The sequence below is a fragment of the Bombina bombina genome, unplaced genomic scaffold (assembly GCF_027579735.1).
Source record: "Bombina bombina isolate aBomBom1 unplaced genomic scaffold, aBomBom1.pri scaffold_426, whole genome shotgun sequence".
Lineage (NCBI taxonomy): Eukaryota > Metazoa > Chordata > Amphibia > Anura > Bombinatoridae > Bombina > Bombina bombina.
The window spans coordinates 375,295-402,376 of NW_026511105.1; the positions used below are offsets into that span (position 1 = coordinate 375,295).

At 42.5% G+C, this 27,082-nt stretch overlaps 1 protein-coding gene across 1 annotated transcript in view; it reads right to left on the minus strand.

The window, feature by feature from the left end:
• Window positions 1–27,082, minus strand: part of LOC128643603 (squamous cell carcinoma antigen recognized by T-cells 3) — a 130,043-nt gene that overhangs the window by 73,297 nt on the left and 29,664 nt on the right. Inside the window, exon 4 of the mRNA XM_053696444.1 lies at window positions 9,592–9,701. Within this exon, the coding sequence (XP_053552419.1) occupies window positions 9,592–9,701 (110 nt within the window). The remainder of the gene's footprint in view (window positions 1–9,591; window positions 9,702–27,082) is intronic.

Consider the following 27,082-nt stretch of genomic DNA (forward strand, 5'->3'; position numbering starts at 1 on the left):
AACCCGAATGGGAGGGCCACAAACTGGTAATGTTTGTCCAGAAAGGCGAACCTTAGGAACTGATGATGTTCTTTGTGGATAGGAATATGTAGGTACGCATCCTTTAGATCCACGGTAGTCATAAATTGACCTTCCTGGATTGTAGGTAGAATCGTTCGAATGGTTTCCATCTTGAACGATGGTACTCTGAGAAATTTGTTTAGGATTCTTAAATCCAGAATTGGTCTGAAGGTTCCCTCTTTTTTGGGAACTACGAACAGATTTGAGTAAAATCCCATTCCTTGTTCCGCCATTGGAACTGGGTGTATCACTCCCATCTTTAACAGGTCTTCTACACAATGTAAGAATGCCTGTCTCTTTATTTGGTTTGAGGATAAGTGAGATATGTGAAACCTTCCCCTTGGGGGTAGTTCCTTGAATTCCAGAAGATAACCCTGAGAAACTATTTCTAGCGTCCAGGGATCCTGAACATCTCTTGCCCAAGCCTGAGCAAAGAGAGAGAGTCTGCCCCCTCACTAGATCCGGTCCCGGATCGGGGGCTACTCCTTCATGCTGTTTTGTTAGCAGAAGCAGGTTTCTTGGCCTGCTTACCCTTGTTCCAGCCTTGCATCGGTTTCCAGGCTGGTTTGGTCTGTGAAGCATTACCCTCTTGCTTAGAGGATGCAGAATTAGAGGCCGGTCCGTTCCTGAAATTACGAAAGGAACGAAAATTAGACTTATTCTTGGCTTTGAAAGGTCTATCTTGTGGGAGGGCGTGGCCCTTTCCCCCAGTGATGTCTGAAATAATTTCTTTCAATTCTGGCCCAAAAAGAGTTTTACCCTTGAAGGGAATATTAAGCAATTTTGTCTTGGAAGATACATCCGCTGACCAAGACTTTAGCCAAAGCGCTCTGCGCGCCACAATTGCAAACCCTGAATTTTTCGCCGCTAATCTAGCTAATTGCAAAGCGGCATCTAAAATAAAAGAATTAGCCAACTTAAGTGCGTGAACTCTGTCCATAACCTCCTCATATGGAGTCTCTCTACTGAGCGCCTTTTCTAGTTCCTCGAACCAGAACCACGCTGCTGTAGTGACAGGAACAATGCACGAAATGGGTTGCAGAAGGTAACCTTGCTGTACAAAAATCTTTTTAAGCAAACCCTCCAATTTTTTATCCATAGGATCTTTGAAAGCACAATTATCCTCGATAGGAATAGTAGTGCGCTTGTTTAGAGTAGAAACTGCCCCCTCGACCTTAGGGACTGTCTGCCATAAGTCCTTTCTGGGGTCGACCACAGGAAATAATTTCTTAAATATAGGAGGGGGGAAAAAAGGTATGCCGGGCTTCTCCCACTCCTTATTCACTATGTCCGCCACCCGCTTGGGTATAGGAAAAGCGTCGGGGTGCACCGGAACCTCTAGGAACTTGTCCATCTTGCATAATTTTTCTGGAATGACCAGGTTGTCACAATCATCCAGAGTAGATAACACCTCCTTAAGCAGTGCGCGGAGATGCTCTAATTTAAATTTAATCTGTGGAATGGACAAATGCCTCCAAAAGGGTTAAAGTGATAGTAAATCCTAGTGTTTGTGAAACGCTAGGATTTACCAGTGCAACAAATAAAGGGGACTTTAAGTCATGAAAACAAAATGTATGCTTACCTGATAAATGTATTTATTTCCGGACATGGAGAGTCCAAAAAGTCATTCTAATTACTAGTGGGATATTCAACTCCTGATCTGCAGGAGGAGGCAAAGAGCATCCCAGCAGAGCTGTTAAGTATCACTTCCCTTACCCATAAACCCCAGTCATTCGGCCAAAGGAAAATGGAAAAAGGAGATAACACAAAGGTATAGAGGTGCCTGAGGTTTAACAAAAAATATCTGTCTTATAAAAGGGCGGGGTTGTTGACTCTCCATATCCAGAAAGAAATTAATCAGGTAAGCATAAATTTAGTTTTCTTTCCTATGACATGGCAAGTCCACAACCTTATTCTAATTACTAGTGGGAACCAATAACCAAGATAGAGGACAGTCGAGGCTCAAGTATCAAATTTGTAGAATTTTGAAAAAGTATGCAAAGAGGACCATGTTGCCGACTTGCAAATCTGTTCCACAGATACTTTGTTTTTGAAAGCCCAGGAAGAAGATACAGCCCTAGTGGAATGAGCTGTAATTCTCCCAGGAGGCTGCTCACCAGCTGTCTCATAAGCCAACATGATGACACTTCTCAACCAGAGAGAAAGGGAAGTAGAAGTGGCCTTCTGACCCTCATAAAGGCAAAGAATGACTGGAGTTTGTGGGTAAAGGAGGCGATACTTAACAGCTCTGCTGGTCAGGAGTTGAATATCCCACTAGTAATAAGAATGACGTTGTGGACTCCATGTCATAGGAAATAAAAAATAAATACTTCATGTTGAAAGTTCCTTTATTTGTTAGCAGCGTTCGCTGCGCTGAGCGCGTCAGGCCGCCCACGTCAGAACGTTATTTTGCACTGAGGTACTCTTAGACAATAGTATGCTAGCTATCCAGCATAATGCCAACTGGCCCACACAGCTATTGGCAGAATAGCGTTCTGCTGTGGGCGGCCTGAGGCGCTCAGCATGGCGAACGCTGCAAACAAATAAAAAAACAGAATTTATGCTTACCTGATAAATTACTTTCTCCAACGGTGTGTCCGGTCCACGGCGTCATCCTTACTTGTGGGAATCTCTCTTCCCCAACAGGAAATGGCAAAGAGTCCCAGCAAAGCTGGCCATATAGTCCCTCCTAGGCTCCGCCCACCCCAGTCATTCCACCGACGGACAGGAGGAAAAAATAGGAGAAACCATAGGGTGCCGTGGTGACTGTAGTTAGAGAAAATAATTAATCAAACCTGATTAAAAAACCAGGGCGGGCCGTGGGCCGGACACACCGTTGGAGAAAGTAATTTATCAGGTAAGCATAAATTCTGTTTTCTCCAACATTGGTGTGTCCGGTCCACGGCGTCATCCTTACTTGTGGGAACCAATACCAAAGCTTTAGGACACAGATGAAGGGAGGGAGCAAATCAGGTTACCTAAACGGAAGGCACCACGGCTTGCAAAACCTTTCTCCCAAAAATAGCCTCCGAAGAAGCAAAAGTATCAAATTTGTAAAATTTGGCAAAAGTGTGAAGTGAAGACCAAGTCGCTGCCTTACATATCTGATCAACAGAAGCCTCGTTCTTGAAGGCCCATGTGGAAGCCACAGCCCTAGTGGAGCGAGCTGTGATTCTTTCAGGAGGCTGCCGTCCGGCAGTCTCATAAGCCAATCGGATGATGCTTTTAAGCCAAAAGGAAAGAGAGGTAGAAGTTGCTTTCTGACCTCTCCTTTTACCAGAATAGACGACAAACAGAGAAGATGTTTGTCTGAACTCTTTTGTAGCTTCTAAATAGAATTTTAGAGCACGGACTACATCTAAATTGTGTAGCAAACGTTCCTTCTTTGAAACTGGATTCGGACACAAAGAAGGTACAACTATCTCCTGGTTAATATTTTTGTTGGAAACAACCTTTGGAAGAAAACCAGGCTTAGTACGCAAAACAACCTTATCTGAATGGAACACCAGATAGGGCGGAGTACACTGCAGAGCAGATAACTCAGAAACTCTTCTAGCAGAAGAAATAGCAACCAAAAACAAAACTTTCCAAGATAACAACTTAATATCTATGGAATGTAAAGGTTCAAACGGAACCCCTTGAAGAACTGAAAGAACTAGATTTAAACTCCAGGGAGGAGTCAAAGGTCTGTAAACAGGCTTGATCCTAACCAGAGCCTGAACAAATGCTTGAACATCTGGCACAGCTGCCAGTCGTTTGTGTAGTAAGACAGATAAGGCAGAAATCTGTCCCTTTAGAGAACTCGCAGATAATCCTTTATCCAAACCTTCTTGTAGAAAGGAAAGGATCTTAGGAATCTTTATCTTATTCCATGGGAATCCCTTGGATTCACACCAGCAGATATATTTTTTCCATATTTTATGGTAAATTTTTCTAGTTACCGGTTTTCTGGCTTGAACCAGAGTATCTATCACAGAATCTGAAAACCCACGCTTTGATAGAATCAAGCGTTCAATCTCCAAGCCGTCAGCTGGAGGGAGACCAGATTTGGATGTTCGAATGGACCCTGAACAAGGAGGTCCTGTCTCAAAGGTAGCTTCCATGGTGGAGCCGATGACATATTCACCAGGTCTGCATACCAAGTCCTGCGTGGCCACGCAGAAGCTATCAAGATCACCAAGGCCCTCTCCTGCTTGATCCTGGCTACCAGCCTGGGAATGAGAGGAAACGGTGGAAACACATAAGCTAGGTTGAAGGTCCAAGGCGCTACTAGTGCATCCACTAGAGTCTTGGGATCCCTGGATCTGGACCCGTAGCAAGGAACCTTGAAGTTCTGACGAGACGCCATCAGATCCATGTCTGGAATGCCCCATAATTGGGTCAACTGGGCAAATATCTCCGGGTGGAGTTCCCACTCCCCCGGATGGAAAGTCTGACGACTCAGATAATCCGCCTCCCAGTTTTCCACTCCTGGGATGTGGATCGCAGATAGGTGGCAGGAGTGATCCTCCGCCCATTGAATTATTTTGGTCACTTCTTTCATCGCCAGGGAACTCCTTGTTCCCCCCTGATGATTGATATAAGCAACAGTCGTCATGTTGTCTGATTGGAATCTTATGAATCTGGCCTTTGCTAGCGGAGGCCAAGCCCTGAGAGCATTGAATATCGCTCTTAGTTCCAGAATGTTTATCGGGAGAAGAGACTCTTCCCGAGACCATAGTCCCTGAGCTTTCAGGGATTCCCAGACCGCGCCCCAGCCCACTAGACTGGCGTCGGTCGTGACGATGACCCACTCTGGTCTGCTGAAGCTCATTCCCTGGGATAGGTGGTCCAGGGTTAGCCACCAACGGAGTGAATCTCTGGTCTTCTGATCTACTTGAATCACTGGAGACAAGTCTGTATAGTCCCCATTCCACTGTTTCAGCATGCACAGTTGTAATGGTCTTAGATGAATTCGCGCAAAAGGAACTATGTCCATTGCTGCAACCATCAACCCTACTACTTCCATGCACTGAGCTACGGAAGGACGTGGAATAGAATGAAGAACTTGACAAGCATTTAGAAGTTTTGACTTTCTGACTTCTGTCAGGAAAATCCTCATTTCTAAAGAATTTATTATTGTTCCCAAGAAAGGAACTCTTGTCGACGGAGACAGGGAACTTTTTTCTATGTTCACCTTCCATCCGTGAGATCTGAGAAAGGCCAGAACGATGTCTGTGTGAGCCTTTGCCCTTGAAAGGGACGACGCTTGTATTAGAATGTTGTCCAAGTATGGTACTACTGCAATGCCCCTCGGTCTTAGAACCGCTAGAAGGGACCCGAGTACCTTTGTGAAAATCCTTGGAGCAGTGGCTAACCCGAATGGGAGGGCCACAAACTGGTAATGTTTGTCCAGAAAGGCGAACCTTAGGAACTGATGATGTTCTTTGTGGATAGGAATATGTAGGTACGCATCCTTTAGATCCACGGTAGTCATAAATTGACCTTCCTGGATTGTAGGTAGAATCGTTCGAATGGTTTCCATCTTGAACGATGGTACTCTGAGAAATTTGTTTAGGATTCTTAAATCCAGAATTGGTCTGAAGGTTCCCTCTTTTTTGGGAACTACGAACAGATTTGAGTAAAATCCCATTCCTTGTTCCGCCATTGGAACTGGGTGTATCACTCCCATCTTTAACAGGTCTTCTACACAATGTAAGAATGCCTGTCTCTTTATTTGGTTTGAGGATAAGTGAGATATGTGAAACCTTCCCCTTGGGGGTAGTTCCTTGAATTCCAGAAGATAACCCTGAGAAACTATTTCTAGCGTCCAGGGATCCTGAACATCTCTTGCCCAAGCCTGAGCAAAGAGAGAGAGTCTGCCCCCCACTAGATCCGGTCCCGGATCGGGGGCTACTCCTTCATGCTGTTTTGTTAGCAGCAGCAGGTTTCTTGGCCTGCTTACCCTTGTTCCAGCCTTGCATCGGTTTCCAGGCTGGTTTGGTCTGTGAAGCATTACCCTCTTGCTTAGAGGATGCAGAATTAGAGGCCGGTCCGTTCCTGAAATTACGAAAGGAACGAAAATTAGACTTATTCTTGGCTTTGAAAGGCCTATCTTGTGGGAGGGCGTGGCCCTTTCCCCCAGTGATGTCTGAAATAATTTCTTTCAATTCTGGCCCAAAAAGAGTTTTACCCTTGAAGGGAATATTAAGCAATTTTGTCTTGGAAGATACATCCGCTGACCAAGACTTTAGCCAAAGCGCTCTGCGCGCCACAATTGCAAACCCTGAATTTTTCGCCGCTAATCTAGCTAATTGCAAAGCGGCATCTAAAATAAAAGAATTAGCCAACTTAAGTGCGTGAACTCTGTCCATAACCTCCTCATATGGAGTCTCTCTACTGAGCGCCTTTTCTAGTTCCTCGAACCAGAACCACGCTGCTGTAGTGACAGGAACAATGCACGAAATGGGTTGCAGAAGGTAACCTTGCTGTACAAAAATCTTTTTAAGCAAACCCTCCAATTTTTTATCCATAGGATCTTTGAAAGCACAATTATCCTCGATAGGAATAGTAGTGCGCTTGTTTAGAGTAGAAACTGCCCCCTCGACCTTAGGGACTGTCTGCCATAAGTCCTTTCTGGGGTCGACCACAGGAAATAATTTCTTAAATATAGGAGGGGGGAAAAAAGGTATGCCGGGCTTCTCCCACTCCTTATTCACTATGTCCGCCACCCGCTTGGGTATAGGAAAAGCGTCGGGGTGCACCGGAACCTCTAGGAACTTGTCCATCTTGCATAATTTTTCTGGAATGACCAGGTTGTCACAATCATCCAGAGTAGATAACACCTCCTTAAGCAGTGCGTGGAGATGCTCTAATTTAAATTTAAATGTCACTACATCAGGTTCAGCCTGTTGAGAAATTTTTCCTGAATCTGAAATTTCCCCATCTGACAAAACCTCCCTCATGGCCCCTTCAGATTGGTGTGAGGGTATGACAGAGCAATTATCATCAGCGCCCTCTTGCTCTTCAGTGTTTAAAACAGAGCAATCGCGCTTTCTCTGATATGCAGGCATTTTGGATAAAATATTTGCTATGGAGTTATCCATTACTGCCGTCAATTGTTGCATAGTAATAAGCATTAGCGTGCTAGAAGTACTAGGGGCCTCCTGCGTGGGCAAAACTGGTATAGACACAGAAGGAGATGATGTAGAACCATGTCTACTCCCTTCATCTGATGAATCATCTTGGGCAACTTCATTATCTGTGGCAGTACTGTCCTTACTTCGTTTGGACGCTATGGCACAATTATCACACAATTTTGAAGGGGGAGACACATTGACTTTCATACATATAGAACATAGCTTATCTGAAGGTACAGACATGTTAAACAGGCTTAAACTTGTCAATAAAGCACAAAAACCGTTTTAAAACAAAACCGTTACTGTCTCTTTAAATTTTAAACAGAGCACACTTTATTACTGAATATGTGAAAAAATATGAAGGAATTGTTCAAAATTTACCAAATTTTCACCACAGTGTCTTAAGCATTCAAAGTATTGCACACCAATTTTCAGAGCTTTAACCCTTAAAATAACGAAACCGGAGCCGGTTACAGTTTTAACCCCTCTACAGTCCCAGCTACAGCCTTTGCTGCGACTTTACCAAACCCAGGGGGGAATACGATACCAAATGAAGCCTTCTAGGAACTTTTCCAACTACTTTCAGATCCTCGCACATGCATCTGCATGTCTTGCTCTCAAAAGTAACTGCGCAGTAATGGCGCGAAAATGAGGCTCAGCCTACAACTGGGAAGGCCCTTCCTGACTGGAAAAGGTGTCTAACACAGTGCCTGACGTTAAAAAACGTTCCCCAAGTTTATAAGTGTGAATTACCAGCATAAACATGTATAAAATGCCCAAATAAAGCAATCGATTTTGCCCATAAAAGTGTCTACCAGTTTTATAGCCCATATTAAGCCCTTTATTCTGTTTGAGACTAAGAAAATGGCTTACCGGTCCCCATGAGGGGAAATGACAGCCTTCCAGCATTACACAGTCTTGTTAGAAATATGGCTAGTCATACCTTAAGCAGAAAAGTCTGCTAACTGTTTCCCCCAACTGAAGTTACTTAATCTCAACAGTCCTATGTGGAAACAGCAAACGATTTTAGTTACTGTCTGCTAAAATCATCTTCCTCTCACAAACAGAATTCTTCATCTTTTTCTGTTTCAGAGTAAATAGTACATACCAGCACTATTTTAAAATAACAAACTCTTGATAGTAGAATAAAAAAACTACAACTAAACACCACATACTCTTAACCATCTCCGTGGAGATGTTGCCTGTGCAACGGCAAAGAGAATGACTGGGTGGGCGGAGCCTAGGAGGGACTATATGGCCAGCTTTGCTGGGACTCTTTGCCATTTCCTGTTGGGGAAGAGATATTCCCACAAGTAAGGATGACGCCGTGGACCAGACACACCAATGTTGGAGAAAAAATTTCAACATGAAGTATTTTATATTTCATGTCTGAATGTCCCATTTATTTGTTGCACTGGTAAATCCTAATGTTTCACAAATGGTAGGTTTTACTATCACTTTAATTGATCTGTTTGTGCTAGGTAACATTAGAGTTTACAGAGAATCTATTTTAGATTATCATAAATTGCTTATATTAAAGAAACAATTTACTCATAAATGGTGCAACATATCTGTTAAACTCTAAAGGGACAGTAAATTCAAAATTAAATGGATTGGGAAGAGCATGATATTTTAAACAACTTTCCAATTTACTTCTATAATCAATTTAGCTTTGTTGAAGAGTAATCTCAGGAGCATGAACATCTTTAGCCATTTGGCAGTAGTGTTTGCAAGAATATTTATAGCAATTTTATACATCAGTGCTTAACAAATATGTTCCAAATGTAAAAGCCAACCAAAAAATCTAGGAGGTGCGTGTGTGAGTATACGTGGCATTATATATTTTTAAATAAATGATTCAGACACAAGGGGTATGGCTTGCTTATTTCCAAAAATATGCATATATGTATTGTTTCATGCTGCCCTTCATACGGCTCCTCTTAATTGCCCCAGCTGCCCCCCACATGGGTCCTCCTAACATTTCAAAGGGTAGATTCACACCTTTCATATGAGGGGGTCTATCTTCCCTCTAAGTGATGTGTGGAAGAAGGAATGGGCTAAGAAACTCCCCTCCCACTTGCAGCACCATCTATAAAAAGTGCCTCTGCCTTGGGTACTCTTTATCATTGTCACATACAGCATGATCACGCCACACATCACAGACTAACAAGAGGAGGACTGGGAATGAGAAGGAATTTTAAAAGTGCCTTTAAAATTGAGATTACCTTTTTGTATTCAAAATGAAATATCACTTTAAAGTGACTTAGTTATGCAATAATTATCTTATGTATTCAATTAGAATCAGTAGCTCATATCTAAAACAAACAAAAAACTGAAAAAATGTATACATAAGCAAACATAAATAAATAAAACATTACAGGATGATAAAAAGCAGCATCCAATTAAAGCTTACCTCTCCAAATTGTAGTATTCAAGCCACATGTTGGCAAATTTAGAATTTCCTCTGGTCATAATACTGTCCCATATCTCCCTAGCTTTCTGCATGTTGTTACAGTGTCGTGCCTGTAGTTGAAGAGGAGCAGTTATTTCACAAAATAGGAGTAGGCATAGATAATTCAATACAGAGTATAAATAATTGATGATAAAAAAAAACAAAGACAAATGTAAAAAATAGTTACCCAGTGTTAGCCAGAAACACCACAAAATTTTAAAATTTAAATTTTTCACAGTCCGTATATGCTGCCTATTTGGGTTTTTTTTTTTAACTGCATTACAAGTGGAGCACAAAATTTTGCTTTCGCAATAAGGATATTTGAGCTCCACTGAGAAATGCCAGCGCATGCAAATGTGTGCTGGTATTACAAGTTACGTGCAATGCAAACGCAACCTCAAGTTGTATTTTGTGGGGAAGCTTTGCGCTCACATGAGCACGCTTCCAAAGAGGTTCCAATGGGAGCCTTGTTCTCATGCTGTCAGACACAGTGTGAGAACTAGCACAGCGAAGGGGGTAAGTCGCACAGCGATGGGCAGCAGATTTTAAATATATTTGTATATGAATATATACATATATATTTATGTTTTTATATGTGTATAAACACATTAACACACACATATACAGGGAGTGCAGAATTATTAGGCAAGTTGTATTTTTGAGGATTAATTTTATTATTGAACAACAACCATGTTCTCAATGAACCCAAAAAACTCATTAATATCAAAGCTGAATAGTTTTGGAAGTAGTTTTTAGTTTGTTTTTAGTTATAGCTATTTTAGGGGGATATCTGTGTTTGCAGGTGACTATTACTGTGCATAATTATTAGGCAACTTAACAAAAAACAAATATATACCCATTTCAATTATTTATTTTTACCAGTGAAACCAATATAACATCTCAACATTCAAAAATATACATTTCTGACATTCAAAAACAAAACAAAAACAAATCAGTGACCAATATAGCCACCTTTCTTTGCAAGGACACTCAAAAGCCTGCCATCCATGGATTCTGTCAGTGTTTTGATCTGTTCACCATCAACATTGCGTGCAGCAGCAACCACAGCCTCCCAGACACTGTTCAGAGAGGTGTACTGTTTTCCCTCCTTGTAAATCTCACATTTGATGATTGACCACAGGTTCTCAATGGGGTTCAGATCAGGTGAACAAGGAGACCATGTCATTAGATTTTCTTCTTTTATACCCTTTCTTGCCAGCCACGCTGTGGAGTACTTGGACGCGTGTGATGGAGCATTGTCCTGCATGAAAATCATGTTTTTCTTGAAGGATGCAGACTTCTTCCTGTACCACTGCTTGAAGAAGGTGTCTTCCAGAAACTGGCAGTAGGACTGGGAGTTGAGCTTGACTCCATCCTCAACCCGAAAAGGCCCCACAAGCTCATCTTTGATGATACCAGCCCAAACCAGTACTCCACCTCCACCTTGCTGGTGTCGGACTGGAGCTCTCTGCCCTTTACCAATCCAGCCACGGGCCCATCCATCTGGCCCATCAAGACTCACTCTCATTTCATCAGTCCATAAAACCTTAGAAAAATCAGTCTTGAGATATTTCTTGGCCCAGTCTTGACGTTTCAGCTTGTGTGTCTTGTTCAGTGGTGGTCGTCTTTCAGTCTTTCTTACCTTGGCCATGTCTCTGAGTATTGCACACCTTGTGCTTTTGGGCACTCCAGTGATGTTGCAGCTCTGAAATATGGCCAAACTGGTGGCAAGTGGCATCTTGGCAGCTGCACGCTTGACTTTTCTCAGTTCATGGGCAGTTATTTTGCGCCTTGGTTTTTCCACACGCTTCTTGCGACCCTGTTGACTATTTTGAATGAAACGCTTGATTGTTCGATGATCACGCTTCAGAAGCTTTGCAATTTTAAGAGTGCTGCATCCCTCTGCAAGATATCTCACTATTTTTTACTTTTCTGAGCCTGTCAAGTCCTTCTTTTGACCCATTTTGCCAAAGGAAAGGAAGTTACCTAATAATTATGCACACCTGATATAGGGTGTTGATGTCATTAGACCACACCCCTTCTCATTACAGAGATGCACATCACCTAATATGCTTAATTGGTAGTAGGCTTTCGAGCCTATACAGCTTGGAGTAAGACAACATGCATAAAGAGGATAATGTGGTCAAAATACTCATTTGCCTAATAATTCTGCACTCCCTGTATATGTATATAAGCATATACATATATATTTACAGGGAACACACAGTTCCCCATAGACCGCAATGTAAAGGCACTTTTCAGTGCTGTTTTTTTCTTACACCACATACCCGCCACTTAACTCCACATAACAGTTTTTTCTGCAGTTTTATAAAAAAATATATATATATTATATCTATATATGTATGCTTACCTGATAAATTATTTTCTTTCCTGGCATGGAGAGTCCACAATTCCATTCAATTACTGTTGAGAATTCAGCTCCTAGCCACCAGGAGAAGGCAAAGACACCCCAGCATAGCTTAAATATCCCTCCCCTTTCCCATAATCCCCCAGTCATTCAGTCGAGGGAAAAGGAAAGAGAAATACAAGGGGTAAAGGGGTGCCTGAAGAATATATACAAATAAATGCCGCCTTAAAAAATATAAAAGGGCTGTCGTGGACTCTCCATGCCAGAAAATAAAATAATTTATTAGGTAAGCATACATTTTGTTTTCTTTCCAATGACATGGAGAGTCCACATTTCTATTCAATTACTGTTGGGAAACCAATACTCAAGCTAGAGAGGACACAGAATGGGTAGGGAGGGAGAAATAAAGGCAGGCAGGCAGACCTAAACTGAAGGCACCACCACTTGAAACACCCTTCTCCCAAAAGAAAACCTCTGCTGAGGTAAAAAGAATCAAGGATATAAAAAAGATAAAGGTCAAGCAAGGAAAACAAAAAGTTGTCTTACGACAACTATTCCCTGGGAGCTTTGTCCCTAAAGGAACAGGACTAATAAACTTCCCAAAAGGAGGCTGCTGTCCAATTGTCCATAAGCAAATGAAAGACAGTCCTCAGACAAATAGAAAGAGAGCCACAGAATATCTAAATGCCTTAGAAAAAGAACTCTAGATACAAACCTATTCCAAGGAGAAAACCAACCATTCCTTCGAAAAGAAGGATGGACAGAAGAAAAGATCTACAATCCCCTGACAAAAAGTACGGTTCGAACCACCTTAGGAAGGAGGTCTAATTAGGACGGAGATTGACCCCTTGCTGTAAAAACGATAAGATAAAGAGGGTGACACGAAAAAGCTGACAAATCTAAAAGTCGACAAAAGAAAAGCCAACAGAAACCAAACATTCTACGACAACAGAATGTTAGGTTCAAATACAAAGAACCAAATTAAGGTTCCAGAAGGAGCAAGAGATTGAAACACAGGCCTGATACTTAAAGTGAATGTGAATTTTGATGAACCAGTGCCCGGTTTTTAATAATCCTATCATTCATCAAACTTTAAATTTCCCTGGTTTTGTTAAAACACCTACTTTTTCTTCCTGAAAGTCGCTCCAGCGCTTCCCCCGCCCGTCGCAAGCCTCTTTCTACGTCAGAAATGACGATCCCAGCCTTCCTCCAATCACAGCGTTGCTTTAGGCATTAATTCCTCCGGGGTGAGGGGGGGGGGGGGGGGAGACGTGATTGGAGGATGCCAGAATCGTCAATGCTGACGTATGAAGAGGCTTGCGACGGGCTGGAGAAGTGCTGGAGCGGCTTTCAAGAAGAAAAGGTAAGTATTTTTACAAGGAGAATCTGTGTAGACAGAAAACAGAGGCGCCTTATGGGACAGTATCGCTCATCAAATAGGATATAATAGTATAGCAGCCCAGAGTGGGGGTACTCACAAAAGTAGCGGCATAAACGTATGCCTCACAGCGCAGGACGGACCTTGGTCGCCCGACAGACACACCAGCTGGATTAGTACAAGGAGTCCGGGACCCAATCGGCAGCAGCTTGCAGGACCACGTCACAGGGGAGCTGTCTGTGAATCACCCAATCACCGGCCTTGGCAGTATGATGGACAGGTTGGCGAGCCAACTAAATAACGTCAGACGTGGAGCAGGAATATCAAAAACTCAGAAGTTTATTTAAAATGCATAAATAAAAGTATAAAAGATATGCAGCAATAAGCAACGCGTTTCTCGACCCTCCGGTCATTTCATCAGGCTTAACTTCTTCCTGAAAGTCGCTCTAGCGCTTCCCCCGCCCGTCGCAAGCCTCTTTCTACGTCAGAAATGACGATCCCAGCCTTCCTCCAATCACAGCGTTGCTTTAGGCAATAATTCCTCCGGGGTGGGGGGGAGGGAGACGTGATTGGAGGATGCCAGAATCGTCAATGCTGACGTATGAAGAGGCTTGCGACGGGCTGGAGAAGTGCTGGAGCGGCTTTCAAGAAGAAAAGGTAAGTATTTTTACAAAACCAGTGAAATGTAAAGTTTGATGAATCAAAGTAACCCTGTTTTTAATAGGATTTTTAAAAACTGGGCACTCATTCCGCAAACTTTATATTCACTTTAACCAGGATTTGAACAAAAAATGGATCTGCATAGGATGCTAGCCAGCACTACAAGCACACCCCGGATGGGAAAAATGGAAGCTTCAGGTGGGTTCAAGCCCACAATGAGGATCAGTGGAACTAACCACTACGCCACATCTTGCACACTAAAAAGTAAATGATCTGTCCTTATAAAAAACTATAAGACAAACCCCTCTCCCAACGCTCTAGGGAAAGGTCCTTGCGCCAAGGAAAACCTAGAGACTCAATTAGAAAGACGGGAGCGCCAGACCTAGAAATACTCTGGCGCATCCTAGAAATATTTGCCTAGGGAATAAGGTCCCTTCCCGAACAGGATCTGCAGACCAAGTCCTGGACTGCCAAACCAGAGAACATAGAACCACCAAGGTCCGCTACTGCTTGATGCGAGCAATGACCCTGGCATAGAGAAGAGAATCCATGAGGACGATCTTCAGAACCCCTCCTGAGGGATAGATCGGAGCTCACTTCAGGAAAAAGGGCTCTAACAAAACTAGATAAGCCAGAAAGCTTGCTTTTCCCACATAAAACCTTTGAATACATAGTTTCCAATGCAGCAATTAATTCTGGGAAAGATAGCAAATTATGATCATAATGACTCACCTTTTTACATCAGACAGCTTTTAGGCAGACTTCCCTTTATGCCATAGCATTGCTTCATACACAGCTTAAGCTTAGCTAGGGTTAGTAAAGTGATACAGAACAATCCCAGCCAAGTTCCAATATATACAGTGGAAAGAAAACCAGAGCTCTTAAAGGAGCCCCGAATAGATCCCCAGCATAAGAGGCTGGAATCAGAACCACCATCCCATGATGGTCTGAAGAGTCATGTATGGTTGACTAGTACAATTAACTAATACAGAACCGATAAACGCCTTTCCATGGACAATATGATCGTACAAAGGACAACATATGATGGAACAGACAGTAGAAGGAAACCTCCTTACTATGTTCTTAAATTAATATTATGTTAGAATGGAACTAAATATAGAAAGTCCCAAATCATTAATCAAAATATGATTTGACATATGACAAAAACATGATGCAACAGACTAGGGTAGATATTCTTTCAATATGAGAATATATCTTATTCCTAAGAACAATAAGAGGAAAATGTATTTAAATAAGAGACCATACATAATGCCACGGCATAAGAAGAAATCTCTTTCAACAAAAGAAAGAATAAGACATTGAGTCCCTATGCAAGAATTGTATGGAAATAATCTTGATAGTGTCCCAAGATCACTACAAAAAACAAGAATCCCATACATTAGCCAAAAACCACCCCCATATAAGAAGGAACAAGTTATTGATCCCCTATACATAAAGTAGGATAACTTGGAGCATCTAAGGGTCCTAAAAACCCTAATATATATATATATATATATATATATATATATATGTTATCTAGGATAAGACACAATTTGACAGATAATAGTAGAAATCTTCTCAATATGAGAGAGATTAAAAAGTTGAGTCCATTTACATAATATAGGTAACTGAAAAAGGAACGTATTAAAGTCTGAAGATCACTAAAAAAAATATATACATAATACATAGGACCATCTATGATGTTACAGACATTAGCAGAGATCACTTCAATAAGAGAGAGATAATATTGCATCTATGTACCTAAAATAGGGTAACATGAAAATAAACGTATCAGTGACCTATCACAGACACTAGAAGAAATCACCTCATAAGAGAGATTACAATATTGTGTCCATAATATAAATATAAACCTATCAGTCCTAATATCTCTAAGAAAACAAAATGTATGCTTACCTGATAAATTTCTTTCCGGACATGGAGAGTCCGCAATGTCATTCCGATTACTAGTGGGATATTCAACTCCAGGCCAGCAGGAGGAGACAAAGAGCACCCTAGAAAAGCTGTTAAGTGTAACTGCCTTACCCATAACCCCCAGTCATTCAGCCAAAGGAAATGGAAAGGAAGAAACACAAGGGTGAAAAGGTGCCTGAAGTTTACACACAAAAAACTGACGAATATTAATTAAAAGAGGGCGGGTTCGTGGACTCTCCATGTCCGGAAAGAAATTTAACAGGTAAGCATAAATTTTGTTTTCTTTCCTATGACATGGAGAGTCCACAAAGTCATTCAAATTACTAGTGGGAACCAATACCCAAGCTAGAGGACATGGAATAAACAGGGAGGGGAAAAAAAGGGGAGGAGGACATAAACAGAAGGCACCACCACTTGAAAAACCTTTCTCCCAAAAGAAACCTCAGCCGAGGCAAAAGTATCAAATTTTTAGAATTTGGAAAAAGTATGCAGAGAGGACCAGATTGCTGCCTTGAAATTTGTTCCACAGAAGCTTCATTTTTTAAAGTCTAAGACGAGGATACAGCCCTAGTGGAATGAGCGGTAATTCTCGCAGGAGGCTGCTGTCCAGCAGTCTCATAAGCCAAACGAATCAAACTTCTCAACCAGAGAGACAAAGTAGTAGAAGTGGTCTTCTGACCCTTACGTTTACCAGAGAAAACAACAAACAGGGCAGGAGATTGCATATAATCTTTAGTAGCTTGTAAGTAAAACTTTAGAGCCCACACAACATCCAAGTTATGCAAAAGACGTTCCTTTTGAAAAGAAGGATTAGGACAAAGAGAAGGAACAACAATTTCCTGATTAATGTTTCTATCCGATGCTTCTTTAGGAAGAAACCCCAATTTAGTACGAAGGACCGCCTTATCAGCATGAAAAATAAGGTAGGGGGAAATCACACTGCAGAGCTGAAAGCTCAGACACTCTGCGAGCAGAAGAAATGGCCACAAGAAACAAAACCTTCCAGTATAACAGTTTTATATCAACAACATGCATAGGCTCAAACGGAGATTGCTGTAAAACCTTAAGAACTAAATTAAGACTCCATGGAGGAGCAAAAGGTTTAAACACAGGCCTGATTCTAATCAGGGCCTTTACAAAGGCTTGAACATCTGGTAGATCAGCCAGACGTTTGTGCAAAAGGATAGATAACGCTGAAATCTGACCCTTTAGAGAACTGACCCATAAACCCTAATCCAGTCCATCCTGAAGAAAAGTCCAAATTCGGGGAATCCTCACATGGCTCTAAAAGAACCCCTTAGAATCACACCAATAAAGATATTTATGCCATATCTTATGGTAAATCTTGCGAGTAACCGTCTTCCAAGTTTGAATCAAAGTATCAATGACATCTTCAGAAAAACCACGCTTAGACAGAACTAAGCGTTTAATCTCCACGCAGTTAACATCAGAGAATCTAAGTTTGGATGGAGGAAAGGACCTTGAAGTAAAAGGTCCTTCCTCAGAGGTAACCTCCAAGGAGGTAGAGAAGACATCCTCACCAGATCCGCAAACCATATCCTGTAAGGCCATGCAGGAGCTATTAGGATCACGGATGCTCTCTCCTGTTTGATACGAGCAAACTGAGTAAACAGATATGCCAGAGAAAACCTCCAAAGAACTGCTAGAGCATCTATCAGAAAAGCCTGAGGATCTCTTGACCTAGAACCGTACTTTGGAACCTTGGCATTTTGGTGGGACGCCATCAGATCCAACTCTGGAATCCCCCACTTGAGGGTTATCTGAGAGAACACTTCTGGATGGAGAGCCCACTCCCCGGGATGAAAAGTCTGTTTGCTCAGAAAATCTGCCTCCCAATTGTCCACTCCTGGAATGTTGATGGCAGATAGGAGACAATTGTGGGCTTCCGCCCACAGCAAAATTCGAGTCACCTCCTTCATGGCTAAGGAACTCTGAGTTCCTCCCTGGTGGTTGATGTAAGCAACTTAGTTGATGTTGTCCGATTGAAATCTTATAAACCGGCCAAACCATGAGAGAAAGTCTCTTGTCAGAGGGTCCAGATTTATTCTTTGAGTTAAATCCGAATGATCTCCGTTCCATTGACAGAGCATACAAAGTTGCAGCGGTCGTCGATGGAACAGAGCAAAATGATTGATATCAGTTGATGCCACCATCAGACGAATCACCTCCATGCATTGGGCCACAGATGGACGAAAAGCAGGCTGGAGAGAAAGGCAGGAAGCAAGAATCTTGTCTTTTCTGACCTCCGTCAGAAAGATCTTCATTGACAGGGAATCTATTATAGTCCCTAGAAAACACACTTCGGTAGATGGAACAAGATAACTCTTTTTCAAATTTACTTTCCACCAATGGGAACAGCATCTCTGTATGAGATTGGGCTAGTTGAAAAGATGACGCCTAAACTAAGATGCCGTCTAGATAAAGCGCTAAGAAATTCCCTGGTCACAGCCAAAAGCACCTCCAGAACCTTTGTGAATATTCTGGGAGCCGTGGCCAGACCAAATGGAAGTGCAATAAATTGGAAGTGTTTGTCCAGAAAGGCGAATCTCAGATACTGATGGTGTTCCTTGTGTATGGAAACGTGAAGGTATGCGTCCTTCAGATCTATGGCCGTCATAAGCTGACCTTCCTGTAAAAAAGGGAGAATGGAACGAATAGTTTCCATCTTGATGGACAGAACCCTGAGGAATTTGTTTAAACACTTGAGGTCTAAAATTGGCCGAAAGGTTCCCTCCTTTTAAGGAACCACAAATAGATTTGAGTAGAATCTTAGACCTTGTTCTGCTAGAGGGACAGGAACAATAATTCCCAGAGAAAATAGGTCTTTTACACAGTTTAAGAAGGATTGCTTCTTTATTTGGTTTGAGGGAAGTCTTGACAGGAGAAATCTGCCCCTAGGAGAACAAGACATGAATCCCATTCTGTAACCCCGAGATACTATGTCCACCGTTCAAGGGTCTGGGACATCGCATATCCAGGCTGCCCCCCCACTTGATCCACACAGGAATCGGGGGGCGGAACTTTCATGCTTCCTCCTCTACTGTAGTTTCCTCTGTAATAAGATCAGATAACGCATCGCATCAATAAGATGCAGCACCTGCAACCATAGCAATACTCGCTGCTGGTTGCCACTGTAACCCTTGATGGACATACATCTTTTTTAAATAAACCTGTAGCTTTTTGTCAATTGGATCCTTAAAAGAGCAACTATCCTCTATAGGAATGGTAGTTCTCTTAGCAAGAGTAGAAATAGCGCCTATTTTAGGAACAGTGCCCCACGAGTCACGAATAGTCAGCCACAGGAAACATTTTCTTAAAAACAGGTGAAGGAGAAAAGGAACCCCTGGTTTGTCCCATTGCTGAGCAATAATTTCAGACATCTTCCTTAGTACAGGAAAAACCTCCTGAGAAGATGGTGAATCATAGACTCTATCCAATTTTGAGGACTTTGTGGGGTTGATAGCAACTACCGGTTCAAAGTCGTCCAAAGTAGCTAGAACATCCTTCAAAAGTAATCAGAGGTGCTCAAGCATAAATCTAAAATTAACTTCATCAGATTCTGAAGATTTTTCTGCTAAAGTGTCAGAGTCTGAAATCTCACCTTCAGACGCTACTGAAGTATTCTCATCATCAGACATCTGAGCAAGAATAGCTAATCCAGTTCTAGAATCAGAAACCTTAGCATTAGGCAAGTGTTTAGATTTTCTCTTACGCATACCCAATGAAGGGAAAGCTGACAAAGCCAATGTTACTGCAGAAGAAACCTGAGCAGCAAAATCCCCAGGTAAAGAAACACCCCCAGGTGAATGAGAGGACACAGAAGGCAGAGTATGAGAAATAACTAAGGCTTGGGACGTTTGAGGAGAAAGCTGAGGCATATCACGCACAGCATTATCCGGAGAGAGATTAGGCTCAGAAGGGAGTAATTAGTCTTTAAATTTTAAAGTTTTTCCAAGCAGGAGGAAGTTGCAATGGCAAGACAGCCTGAGCCTCTAAACATAGAAGGCATTTATCCATAGGTACAGACAGTTCCAGAGACAATAAAAAAAAATAATATTAAATGATGCAACCTCAGACAGATTAAACCCAAACTAGTAATTGGAAGTGTTAACCTCCTGATTCTCTCCTCCAACGAAAAGAACTCTTTAAGAAAACTAGCTGTTTATGAGAAGCTACAAAGCCAACACAGACCCGCTACGCAGATTAATTCACAGGCTCCGTTCCGATAAACCAGAAGTTTGGGCGACACGTGAGCGGGTCTGAAAATACTGCGCCACTAAGTAAAGTGCGTGAAAAAAAGCCAGCTCAGATTAAACTGTCATTTAAAATAACTGTTGAAAAAAGCAACTCAGATTACCTAACAAAACAAAAGTAATAAAGTACACTGTCATACAAGTCTGCCTATCGACTGTTTCAGCCTGTCAGAGTGCCTGACAAAACAATCTTGTTTCCCCCTTGCTGCAATAAAGGAAAAATCCCTTAGCCAAGTCTCTCTCTTAAATCTCATATTGTCTTGAATACTCTTTATGAACCCAAAATAAGTTCAAAACCATCTACAGCATGAATCCTTATTGGAAAAAGGATTACTAAGTTCCAGAAGGATCCATATTAGTTGGAAGATTAACCTCTTAAGTGCTGCTGTCCTTCAGTACCTAGAAGGCAAAAGCACATACCTTAGATCCTGTAGGACAGATGCTGCTCCTTAGGTGTGGCAGGCACTTAATTCCCTGTCATAGACCTGTAGGAAAAGAAAGAACAGAGTAACCAACTCTGGCTTTCCGCAAAGGGATAGCAAGTGTTAAAAGTAAAGCATAGAACTTCCTTGCCGCCTTTTAACTGCTAAAAGCCACCACTACTCTTACTCAAGAGATTGACGTGGACACAGCTAGACCTAAATACTTGCTTGCAGGGAAAAGTACCCATAAAAGGATTAAATTCTTCAGACACTAACTTTGCACAACCTCTATTGACAGAGGAAAAGAGAATGACTGGGGTTTATTGGTAAGGCAGTTACACTTAACAGCTTTGCTGGGGTGCTCTTTGCCCCCTCCTGCTGGCCAGGAGTTTGTCATAAGATATATGTATATATATAACGTAAGAAAAGACCATGAAGTCACAGACAATAATAGAGATGATGTCTCAGACATTAGTAGGAAGAAAAAAAACTCAATATGAGAGAGATTATATGATTGCTCCTATATACATATAAGAAGGCGACATAAATATAACCATATTAGTGTCCTGAGATCACTAAGAAAATATATATACAACATAGGGTATACCAGGAGTCACAGTGTCGTGGAGATGAGAAGAAATCTCCTCTACATGAGAATATATCATTGTGCCCGTATACAATACATAATAGCGTCCTATGAAACTGCCGACATCATCAGAGAATCTCCTCAACCTGAGAGAGAATAAATACGTATAGATAAATAAAATATGCCGGTATTAATTCCCAGGATCACAAAGAAATATGTACCTTAGATAGGGCAAAAATAAAAAGAACTCAAAGGTTCAATAAGAAATTGGACCCTCTACTGGGACCCCAAATAAAATACTCTTTACTATAGTAGAATTAATAGATCTGGTATTATCTACAAAGGATATAGTTATGAAAACTTTCGAGAAGGATCATTATATGAAATACTCTTGATTAGAGTAAAAAATTAATGGATAAATACCATTAACCACCGCTAGATGGCAGTAGACAACAGGGATATCCCTGTCAAATTTATAGTTTGTACCGAAATAGAATAAAATATATAAAGGTGTATAAAAGGCTATGAAAAGAAAAATGAACGCTTTCCAGTATCACAGCACCACCTCATGATTATTATTATTGGTTATTTGTAGAGCGCCAACAGATTCCACAGCGCTATAAACATAGGAGGTATACAAGGTAGCAATTAATGGGATCAAATGGGTAGAGGGCCCTGCCTAGAGTCACACTGTTGCAGTCAGCTCATGTGAAGGTGATCTGCAAGCAGTTGGGCTCTTAGGCTTACATTCCAAGGAGGTTCATGGCGGATAGCAATGGAGGAGAGGAACTGGTAATAGGAAAGGTTAGTGTAGATTGTAGGCATCCCTGAACAAGAGAGTTTTCAGGGAGCGCTTAAAGTTTTTAAAACTAGGGGAGAGTCTTGTGGAGCGAGGCAAAGGGTTCCACAAAATGGGAGCCAGTCTGGAGAAGTCCTGTATACGGGAATGTGAGGAGGTAACAAGACAGGAGAGTAGGAAGTTGTGAGCAGAGCAAAGAGGACGGGAGGGAGAGTATCTGGAGACAAGGTCTGAGATATAGAAGGGAGCAGTGCAGTTAAGGGCTTTGTATGTCAGAGTCAGAATTTTGTGTTTAATCCTGGAGGCAAGAGGAAGCCAGTGAAGGGATTGGCAGAGAGGTGCAGCAGATGAAGAGCGACATGTAAGGAAGATGAGCCTGGCAGAGGCATTCATTATGGATTGTAAAGAAGCTAGACGGCAGCTAGGGAGGCCAGAGAGGACGGAGTTGCAGTAGTCTAGGGGGGAAAGGATGAGAGAGTGGATTAAAATCTTAGTTGTGTCTTGTGTAAGGAAATGTCTAATTTTACAGATTTTTTTAAGGTGGAAGTGGCAGGATTTAGCCAAGGCCTGAATGTGAGGAGTGAAAGAAAGATCTGAGTCAAGTGTGACCCCAAGACATCGGGCATACGGGATAGGGGTAATGATGGAGTTGTCGACAGTTATAGAGAGATGGGGGGGGGGGGCGGGGAGATTTTAGAAGATGGGGTTAAATAAGGAGCTCAGTTTTGGAGAGATTTAGCTTAAGGTAGTGAGAGGACATCCAGTAAGAGATGTGAGAAAGACAGTGACATGGGTTAGCAAGGAAGGAGATTGTAGCAGAGATGTAGATTTGAGTGTCGTTGGCAAATGATATTGAAACCCGTGGGATTTTATAAGGGAACCTAATGATGACGTGTAGATTGAGAAGAGAAGGAGACCGAGGACAGAGCCTTGCTGGAACCCAAACAGTAAGTGGTAACGGGGCAGAGGAAGCCCCAGAGAAGGCTACACTAATGGTACGGTTAGACAGGGAGGAAGAGAACCACGAGAAGGCTGTGTCACAAATGCTGAAGGATTGAAGGGTTTGGAGCAAGAGAGGGTGGTCAACAGTATCAAAGGCTGCAGACAGATCAAGGAGGACAAGCAGAGAGAAGTGGCCTTTGGATTTTGCTGTGAGTAGGTCGTTGGTAACCTTAACGATTGCTATCTCTGTGACAGGGGCGAAATGCAGATAGCAGTGGGTCAAGAAGGGAATGTAATGTAAGGAAATGGGATAGGCGTGCATAAGAAAATTTATGCTTACCTGATAAATTTATTTCTTCTTAGACACGATGAGTCCACGGATCATCTTCATTACTTATGGGATATTCACTTCCTGGTCAGCAGGAAGAGGCAAAGAGCACCACAGCAGAGCTGTTAAATAGCTCCTCCCTTCCCTGCCACTCCAGTCATTAGACCGAAGTTAGGAAGAGAAAGGAAAAGCCATGGTGCAGAGGTGACTGAAGTTTACAATAAAAAACATCCTGTCTAAAAATGACAGGGCGGGCCGTGGACTCATCTTCATTACTTATGGGATCCAATACCCAAGCTAGAGTACACGGATGATACGGGAGGGACAAGACAGGATAGCTAAATGGAAGGCACCACTGCATGAAGAACCTTTCTCCCAAAAGCCACCTCAGCCGAGGCAAAAGTATCAAATTTGTAAAATTTTGTAAAAGTGTGAAGAGAAGACCAAGTTGCAGCCTTGCAAATCTGTTCCACTGAAGCTTAATTTTTGAATGCCCATGAGGAAGCAACAGACTTAGTGGAATGAGCCGTAATTCCAGCAGTTTCGTAAGCCAAACGTATAATACTTTCCAGCCAAAAAGAAAGAGAAACAGCCGTAGCTTTCTGTCCACTACGTTTGCCTCAAAATACCACAAACAAAGAGGAAAACTGGCGAAAGTCTTTAGTCGCCTGTAAATAAAACTTTAAAGCACGAATTACATCCAAATTGTGTAAGAGCCTCTCCTTCTTAGAAGAAGGATTAGGAGACAAGGAAGGTACAACGATTTCCTGATTAATGTTCCGATCAGAAAAAACCTTGGGAAGAAATCCAAATTTCGTACGTAAGACAACCTTATCTGCATGAAAAATAAGGTAAGGGGGCTCAGATTGTAATGCTGAAAGCTCAGACACTCTACGAGCAGAAGAAATAACTACCAAAAATAAAACCTTCCAAGATAACAACTTGATATCTAAGGAATGCATAGGTTCAAACGGAACCCCTTGAAGAACCTTGAGAACTAAATTAAGACTCCATGGAGGAGTAACTGGTCTAAACACAGGCCTAATTCTGGTTAAGGCCTGACAAAAAGACTGAACATCAGGGACATCAGCTAGACGCTTGTGTAACAGGATAGATAATGCTGAAATTTGACCCTTTAAAGAACTTGTAGATAATACTTTCTCCAATCCTTCCTGGAGAAAAGATAAAATCCTAGGAATCCTAACTCTACTCCAGGAGTAGCCCTTGGATTCACACCAATAAAGGTATTTACACCAAATCTTGTGATAAATCTTTCTAGTGAAAGGCTTACGAGCCTGAATCAAAGTGTCTATGACTGAGTCAGAAAAACCTTGCTTGGCTAGAATCAAGTGTTCAATCTCCAAGCAGTCAGCTTCAGAGAATCTAGATTTGGATGATGGAAGGGTCCCTGAATCAGAAGGTCCTTTCAAAGCGGAAGCTTCCAAGGAGGTAGAGACGACATCTCCACCAGGTCTGCATACCAGATCCTGTGAGGCCAGGCCGGTGCTATGAGAATCACTGAAGCCCTTTCCTGTTTGATCCGGGCAATCACTCGCGGAAGGAGAGCAAACAGAGGAAACTGATATTAGATTGAAGGACCAAGGGGCCGCCAGAGCATCTATCAGCTCCACCTGAGGATCTCTGGATCTCGACCCGTACCTGAGAAGTTTGGCATTCTGCCTGGATGCCATGAGATCCAACTCCGGCTGACCCCATTTGAGGATCAGACTGGAGAATACGCCCAGATGAAGTTCCCACTCCGCCGGATGAAAGGTCTGTCTGCTCAGAAAATCCGCCTCCCAGTTGTCCACCCCTGGGATGTGGATTGCCGACAAACAAGAATGGGCCTCCGCCCACTGAATTATTTTGAAAACCTCTGTCATTGCCAAGGAACTCCTTGTTCCTCCCGGATGATTGATGTAGACCACTGACGTTATGTTGTCCGTCTGGAACCTGATAAACTGAACCGAAGCTAGCTGAGGCCAGGTGAGGAGAGCATTGTAGATCACTCTCAGTTCCAGAATGTTTATGGGCAAAAGAGACTGTCTGAGACCATATCCCCTGAGCCCTTAGGGAGCCCCAAACTGCTCCCCACCCATGAAGGCTAGCATCAGTTGTCACAATCTCCCAGGATGGTCTGCGAAAACATGTTCCCTGGGAGAGATGATCTAGAGACAACCACCAAAGAAGGGACTCCCTTGACTCCTGTGCCAATAGAAGTCAAGGGGACAAGTCCAAATAAGCTCTGTTCCATTGTTTGAGCATGTCCAACTGCAGAGCTCTGAGATGAAAGCAAGCAAACAGGACAATGTCCATTGCCGCTACCATCAGACCTATTAACTTAATGCACTGGACCACAGAAGGACGAGGAGAAGATTACAGAGCTCGACAAGTATCGATAATCTTTAATTTCCTGACTTCTGTCAGAAAAATCTTCATAGTCAGAGAGTCTATGATGGTCCCTAGAAAGGACACTCTTGTATGAGGAACTAAAGAGCTCTTTTCTAGATTCACCTTCCATCCGTGTGACCTTAGGAAAACCACTACCAGGTCCGTGTGTGATTTTCCTAGCTGAAAGGACGGCGCCTGAACTAGGATATCGTACAGATAGGGCGCCACCTCAATGCTGCTTGAACGAAGCACCTCAAGAAGAGACCCCAGAACCTTTGTGAAGATTCTGGGAGCCGTGGCAAGACCGAAAGGAAGAGCCACAAACTGGAAATGCTTGTCTAGAAAGGCAAAATTAAGAACCTGTGATGATCCCTGTGAATGGGAACATGCAGGTACGCGACCTTTAAATCTACTGTCTGACCCTCCTGGATCAAGGGAAGGATGGAACGAATAGTTTCCATCCTGAAGGATGGCACTCTGAGAAACTTGTTTAGACTCTTGAGGTCTAGAATTGGTCTGAAGGTTCCTTCCTCCTTGGGAACCACAAACAGATTGGAATAGAATCCCATACCTTGATCTTGAGGTGGAACGGGAACGATCACTCCCAGAGCTAAGAGGTCTTCTACACAATGTAAGAACGCCTCTCTTTTTGTCTGGTCTGCAGATAACCTTGAAATTAGAAACCTGCCCCTGGGAGGACAAATTTTGAACTCCAGCTTGTATCCCTGAGACACTATTTCTATAGCCCAGGGATCCTGAACGTCCCGAACCCAGGCTTGAGCGAAAAAAGAAAGTCTGTCCCCTACCAGATCCATTTGTCCCGGATCAGGGGCAAAACCTTCATGCTGTCTTGGAGTCATTGGCCACCTTCTTGGATTGCTTACCCTTATTCCAAGATTGGGCGGGTCTCCAATTAGATTTAGCTTGCTCCTGCTAAGTTGAGGGAGAAGAGGAAGAGAATCCCTTGAAGTTGCGAAAGGAACGAAAAACAGAATTTATGCTTACCTGATAAATTACTTTCTCCAACGGTGTGTCCGGTCCACGGCGTCATCCTTACTTGTGGGAATATCTCTTCCCCAACAGGAAATGGCAAAGAGTCCCAGCAAAGCTGGCCATATAGTCCCCCCTAGGCTCCGCCCACCCCAGTCATTCGACCGACGGACAGGAGGAAAAATATAGGAGAAACCATATGGTACCGTGGTGACTGTAGTTAGAGAAAATAATTAATCAGACCTGATTAAAAAACCAGGGCGGGCCGTGGACCGGACACACCGTTGGAGAAAGTAATTTATCAGGTAAGCATAAATTCTGTTTTCTCCAACATTGGTGTGTCCGGTCCACGGAGTCATCCTTACTTGTGGGAACCAATACC